General features: G+C 35.6%; 1 protein-coding gene across 1 annotated transcript in view; it reads right to left on the minus strand.

Moving 5' to 3' along the window:
• The window catches only part of ATP8B4 (ATPase phospholipid transporting 8B4 (putative)), a 165,553-nt gene continuing 157,898 nt past the window's right edge, over positions 1-7,655 (minus strand). The window contains exons 26-28 of the mRNA XM_024193909.3: positions 6,612-6,750; positions 4,676-4,806; positions 1-2,948 (exon numbers count right to left, since the gene is read on the minus strand). Coding sequence (XP_024049677.1) covers positions 2,799-2,948; positions 4,676-4,806; positions 6,612-6,750 — 420 coding nt within the window. The 3' untranslated portion in view covers positions 1-2,798. The remainder of the gene's footprint in view (positions 2,949-4,675; positions 4,807-6,611; positions 6,751-7,655) is intronic.

Genomic DNA, 7,655 nt, shown 5'->3' on the forward strand with positions numbered 1-7,655 from the left:
ATTCAAAATGTTTTCTATTACAAGAGAGTTCAGACAATTTGGAATGAAACTTACACAGCTTTAAATATTCTCATTACCTAAGATATACCTTTTAAGGGATCTAACACAAAAACATATCAGGCCAAATGCGGTCTGGTATAATTGGGTATATGATTCTGTTCAAGTGCTTGGAGTTGTCATGGATGAAATCGGTCAACTGTCCTGTCAAATAAATACAGTTTGGGGTTCCCATTGGGAGTTGTCTCTTGAAGCACTTTTGGAGTATCTTCCTGATACATACCTCTTGTTTAACTGGGCACATTGATTGGTTAAATAAAGCCATTACTAACAAATTTACCTGACAAGTACTTAATAAACATTCCTAAAACAGTAAAGTCCAACTGGTCTTAAAACTACAAAGTTTAACACTGAAACTTATTTTTCTTTAGAAACTACAGAATGATACTGTTTTTCATCAACTTTGTTAAGAACTTGTTTTGCTAATGCAATGATTTCCAAATAGTTGCCAGCATTTCAACATCTTTCTATTCTCCATGGTCCATTCTTTTGTGTAATTGTCAATTAATTATAAGTATGTTTTAAAAATAATTTATACCTCATACCACTTAACCTATATGAACATTTATTTTGCAAAACATTTGAAATTTGGAAATGCTCTTTTTTTCTTTTATAGGACCTAAACATGGCAATTATTGATCTACAAATAAGCAATATTAAAACCTCATTTATTATGTTCTTTTATTATTTGCAGGCTTAAGCATTTGGATTGTTCCAAGTCATTTCACTAAAATGTTGGGCCTGATAGTTTGCAAAGGATAATACGCCAAATTCTGTGGTAATTTATACTGCATGCAATCCCTTTAGCTTGAACAGAATTACATAGGATATAAATCAGTACAGACTTTGACAGAATGATTTCTCTGTGCTGGAAGAAACACACTGAAGTGTTGCAAATTTATAGATATTTGTGCCAGATTGGGAAATTAATGCTCAACATGATTATACATTACACTACCCAAAATAATCATGCACAAATCCAAAGAAAAATAAAATATGTAAGACAAATACCCCTGGCTATTTTAATCTTCAAATCTTTATTTTTTGTTCATTAGAATTTGCAATACTAAAATTTAGGTTCCCTTTGGTGACATCACACTGGGTCAGTTGGTGAAGGTATATTTTAAACATAAACCTATACAAAGTATAGTACAGTTTCTTCTAAAAGCTAAATGGAGTTTTTTCCTCATTGACTTCAGTTACCATTTAGCTGTATTAAATAGTATTAAAAATCTTCTATCTCAACATACTGAAGCTAAACAATATAAAAGAGAATTCTCTGCTTACAATCTTCTATCCTCCATGAAGAAGAGTTAGCTGGAAGCTCATATTTTGAATTCCTTTCCTCTCTTCTATAAATTATTTAAACTGGGAACTAGCTACTGATACATGTGTATCATGGATGGAACCCGACCAAAACCCTGGATATACCACCAAAAAAATTGGGTGTTCAAAATCCAGAACTGGAATTTTTACAATTCTGATAATATATAGTCTCAACATCTACAGTATAAAATTCTTACAGTCTCCCAAATCCCAATTTCCATCATAAGGTAGCTAAGGTGCAAAGTAATATAAGGGTATATCAATCCTTTTTAAAATTAAGCTAGTCCTCTGCTATATTTTTACAGTGACTTACATTGAAAAGTACAGTGTTTTGTGAGATCTCTAAAAACAGAGAATTGTAAAGCAGATTTCCTAGATTCCACACAGAATCTGATAAAGCCCCTCCTTACAGGCATTTCTCTTTTCAACAGTCAGAGTAAAACCTTCCAAGGTGCTAAAGACAACAAAAGAAAAGTTGGAGCTGATTCTCTTCCCATTTATGCTTTTGTAATTCCATTGAATTCTCTAAAGTCATTTCTAATTTACATCAGAGCAGAGAAGGGAATCGGGTCCATTATATTTCAGCAGGAATTAACCTGAAAGAGTTATGCCGTAACTTCAAACTATGCACTTAATTACTAAACAGCAGATAAAATAGAAGTGAATGCAAACAACAGAAACACTCTGCACATATGGACAGATATTGTATAATTACACAGTATTTTATTTTTGGTTTCAATTTATAAACAATTTAAAAACTTAATTTCAAATATTAAAAAATATACACCCTGAAATCATTTGACTTTGAAACTTTTACATTGTTTAAATAAATACAAGTCAGTTAAAAAGAGGTTAATGACTTTTTACCATGGTTTCGTTCTAACAGTTTTTTAAATGCCCCTGACTTCAGCAGTATGAAATAATTATACTGGAATATATGACTAATTCAAATATTTGAATACTGCATTTTCCCTTAACTTTGAGGGAAATTTCTTATAGATATTCTCATGGATAGTCCAACCTCTTGAAGCAGCTACACACATTGTTTTGCTATGGTAAACGCTTTTCAGAAAAAGGAAAAAATTAAAAAAAACAAGAGAGCCCTTTGAAAATATTGTGTGCTGACAACATTCTTGAACATGCTGTAAAATATGGTGGGTTAGACACTTCCGCTACAGTACTCAGCAGACATGGAAATTTCATGCTTAATGTTTACAAAGTGGCAAACAGTGCAAAGATATGGCCACAGTTTTTTAAAATAAACTTTTGTTTTCTTCTTTGACTCACAGTTTCACAGTTCTGTCACTCCTGAAGCTGTTCACTGTCTCTGCTGTTTTCTTACGTAAATTCTCAATCCAACTGATGCTATTATGCATGGTCCTAGCTAACTCTGATGTTTGATGTGAATTATTGACTCACATATTCTTTCCAGATGTTATAAGTTCCCCAAAGCCCTCTTGATGAGAAAAAGCATATGCAGATCTTCTTGAGCTTCTTCTGGACACCTGACACATGTAGTTCTGTAATGGTTTCTGCTTTCTTCTAGCCTTCTGCAACTTCCGAACCTTAGGGGGAAAGTTTCCATTGATATGTGAAATTATTTTTGTGTTGTAAACTCTGACTAATTTTTAGATCTCAGTTATATTGGAGGGGCCTTTATAATGAAAAAAAAACAAACAAAATGAAAAAACAAAAACAACAACATAGGTGAAAGAGATTCCAGTAGATTCCAAAGTAAAAACATGTGCTGAAGCCATCAGTGGAGTGTTAGAGAGGCACCGTGTTCTGCTGGGCTGAGCAAAGGCCATGGGGAAGATTCTGTGGTATGACTCTTGAGGCACAGCACAGAACTTGCAGCCCGGAGAAACAGGGGACTAAAATGGCTTTAATTCACCTTTATACACTCCCAGTCCTGGGGCATCTGGCATAACTGCAACAGCCCTGGGGCCTGTCTGAGTTATGGTAGCTTCCATGGGCTGCCCTATGGGCAGTAGCACTCCCTGGAATCTCTGCAGTGCTGCAGCCCTGCCTCCTATGCCTGAGTTTGAGGCGGTCCTTGGAAAGCAGCCTTATGCCTGTCTTCCCCAATGCTTGCACCAAGGGACTACTTCCACAGCTGAACCAGGGTTTTTCGGACCCCTTTATGCCATTCCAGCCCAGTGCAGTATATAGGCCAGAGTGTGGAGTGAAGATCTCCTGCCTAGAAGGCAAGAGTTCTAATACTAGCTCTGTCACTGATTCTCTGTGTGGCCTGGCACAAATCACTTAATCTTACTGTCTCTTTTTCAAATCTATAAAATAGGAAAAATAATACTTAGCTACCTCAAATGTCTGTTGTGAGGAGTTTTTAGTTAATGTTCATAACAGCACTTTGAAGATGTGAAGTGCTACCTAAGTGCTATTAGAAGCAGGAAGCCTAGAGCTAATTGGCCACTTTGATGTCACTGAAATCAGAGAATTAAAGAGGACATTTGGATCATTTTGTCAACTGCTTTCCCCCCACATAATTAATCCTTTTAAAATTTGAAAATAAACTCACAGCATATGTAGAACTGTGACCTCACCTAACATTCTGTTACACTAGTTTATACCCAATAACTTGAATACAATGGGGATTATTATATTGATTGATAAATTACCATGTAGATGGAATATACTTTACAGCTTTATTTTTCATGTGTTTTTATGAATAGTGAAGGAATGGCAGAAAACAATCTATTTGTTGTTAAGATTTGGCATGGATTTGAGTTACCTGGATTTCTATTCCAATAAATTTTAACCAGCAGTTTATGTGAACTATCCCTCTAAAGTCAGTGAGATTATTCACATGTGTAAGGTGAACAACATTTGGCCCAAACTATAAACCATTAAAAAAATTAACTGTTGGGATGGGACATCACTTATTATTCACTCCTAAGAATGTAAAACCTTGGGATATATTATGCTATCAGTAATTATGCAAAAGCTCCCATATAAATTAGTTTGCTTAAAAAGTTCTGGCACAACATTGCCCTTTGCTTGTGTGTGTTAACTTTTTTTAAACTTATAAATAAAAAGTAAAAAAAAAATGCTGACCTAAAAGTCTATTATGAATTAAGTATTATTTTTCACTTCTTGCACATGTCAAATTGTATAGAGTCGATGGTGATGCTTTGAGAGAACTAATAGTATATTTCCCCCCAGTAGTTATGTAAGAACTATAAATTCTGTCTGTCTGGAAAAATTTTAGTTCCCTCTATATGTGGGATGCAATGATAAAGAAAAACTCTCACATAATAGGATTAAGTCATACCTGATCAATTAGCGTTGGATTTAAATCTTCCTTCAAAAATCGGAATGTTATTACAGGCATGACTGAAATCACAGTAGTCAAGAGGATGACAAGCCAAACACTTATCTGGCTCAGGGAATTACGGGCATTTCCTATTAACACAAGAAAATGAAACATATTTGTTAGGAGTACAAGGCTGTTGTTAATAGTTTGCAGTTGTGAGACATATTAAATTATCTTTTCTTTATGTTAACATGTGTTTCTGTTACAAAAATGCTTGAATTTTTCTAGAGATACAAATGCTTACTGCTGAAATTACAAAATTCTTTGGCAACATCTAAAATTTGACATAATCCAAAAATGCAAGATGGATTCCAAAGGAGGATTTAAGTGAGTGGCTGCACTGATGAACATAAGAGCAGCATGAGAAGACAGTGGTGGCACTACTATTTTTTTCTTCATATCAGATTCCTCATCAATTTTTGAACTGTCAGATTGTTTGGTTTCTGATCAAATGGCCAGAGGACAATCTCCGCTCTTTGGACCAATACTCTGACCACCTTATTCTTCTTTCACATATGATTCATGAGAGGGTTACATTTAAAGTATCGACTCTGTATTAGGCCCTAATTCTGACGCACCATCAAATGGTATCAATTGGCTTTAAACCGCTAAAGCCACATTACAAGCCATGTCCTACAGGACAAAGGATCCATATCCAGTTGCTTGTCACCTGAGCCATCCAACAGACATTTAACCAACGTTTTCATTAAGAAATATGCACATTTTCAACCCATCTAGTTAATTATTTTCATTTATTTAATACTACTTCATTTCCTTCCCAAATCACACTCAGGTGCTCTGCACTGAGTAGCAATTTTCTGTTTAGCATGATGTGTGGACTGTCACAGCAAAATGGTCCAATCTACACTACAGACAGGTCACAGTGGCATTATTCAGCCCAAGAGTGACTAGATTTCCAGTTGACCATTTAGCAAATCTGCCAAGTTTGTACTGGTGAGTTTGCTAATGGTATCCTGTAGACTAAAACAATTGACCCATTTGTGCCATCAGAAACATTCTACATCATTTAACCATGACTCTGATTATCAAGATTTCCAAGCGTACAAGGTAGCATGACTATCTGCACCATTAAAAAAAGTTTATATTCTTCTGGGATTTGGTGGACACACTTTTAGGCTAGCATTGTTCAAAGTCTGATTGGAAATGCACAAAGTGTAAGCAATGTAGGACTGGAATTTGTTTATGAAGGTTTTTCTGAGGTTTGGATAGTGGCAGGTACTCCTGTTCTGGAGGATTTTCCTGGGTGATTCAAACCATATCACACTACCAAAATTCCATATGGCTCCAGCTGTCCTTATTAGCATAAACAAACTCATCTCAAGTCATCAAATAGCTTTGGAAGTTCCTTGATGCTTTAAGCCTCCAGTTGTTAAAAAAACAGACATTCCACTTCCTGTAGCTTGCATTTGGCTACCAAAAATGCATTTGAAAGAACACAGTCATCATCTGACTTCAGTGAAGTCCTCCTGGGGCTCAGTAATTACTGGAGTGGCCTTGTATTGCACAGCCACTGCACAAACTACATCCTCTCAGCAAATTGTTCTGACCCCACTGTGCACAGGATTCCTGGGATGGTGCGGATTCTGGCCAGCGCTCTGAGCAGGCAAGAAAGAAAAAAACTCTCCAAAATGTAAATTTTACTTCACTAATTTACTTATTCTGTTAATTGTTGCCAAGGCCTCTCAATATAGCAAGGATGCTTTTGTAAATTTGAAAAGCATTAACATTACTTAAGCAATATCAGTTCAGTTAAGCAAAGTTTCCCTCCCATATCTGCCATTCTTCTATGTACTTACAAGATCTAACTCTATATAGATTGTGGCAAATTGCATAAATATTGCCTGTATAATCGCATACCAGGTAATAGACTCACCTACAAAAGGAAAGTGGTTTGGGAATATAACAAAAATCCCATCACTGTGCATTGCAAATAAAATAGCAAAATACACAGCTATACTACCCAAGATGAAAAAACGATTGATGGCAGTCCAATAACTGGTATCCAAGGCTATCTGCAAATAAAATGAGACAAAACATATTATACTAAGAATCTTTAAGGGTTTAGAAAATATACTACATATCTTATTGAGTGGAGTGTTACGTATCTAAACAGAGAAGGGATTTGGGATTTTAAAAAAAATTTAATACAGTCCTCTGGATCTGTTTGGTACTTTTTAGTTTTTCCCATCACATGTTCTCTTTTTAAAAAAAAAAATTTAAATATTTAATTGAAAAAGGCACCAAAACTGTAGCAGACAACATATTCTATCTCCCCCATGCACACATGGTTTTTAGGAATTCAGTTTAACTTTCTAATGAATTGTTCTTAAAAACACTTTTTTAAATGGGCAGATTAATACTTATGTCTGAGCTTATGTATATTCAAGTCGGGGTGCAAGTTTTAGTTATATTCAAGTCAGGGAAGGAAGTTTTATATCTTCCAAACAATAAAAAGTAAATTTAGGAACCAAGATGCAAATAACATTAACTATATGCCATCATGTGGCTCAATTCAGGACTCTGTTTTGCATGTTTTTGTGCCGGGAGAATTACTTCAGAATAAGTAACTTTGTGAAAAGTGTTTATCCCGAGGTGATATGGTGTTTTTGTCTTTTAAAAGTTTTTCTGTGTGAGTTCATTCAAGAGCATAGCGATTATCTCATTTTACGCACATCATTGTTATTGGAGCATTTAGTGCACCTAGCTGCAACACTCTGGGCATGTCTATATTAAAAATGCGTGGCTGGCCCATGCCAGATTACTTGGGCTCACAGGGCTCAGGCTAAGGGGCTGTTTAATTGCAGTGTAGACATTCGGGCTCAAGCTGCAGCCTGAGCTCTGGGACCTTCCCACCTCACAGTGTCCTAGAGCTGCAATTAAACAGCCCCTTATCCAAAGCCTCATGAGCCTAAGTCAA

Source organism: Terrapene carolina, unplaced genomic scaffold (assembly GCF_002925995.2).
Source record: "Terrapene carolina triunguis isolate 2854851 unplaced genomic scaffold, T_m_triunguis-2.0 Scaffold67, whole genome shotgun sequence".
In the NCBI taxonomy this organism is placed as follows: Eukaryota; Metazoa; Chordata; order Testudines; family Emydidae; genus Terrapene; species Terrapene triunguis.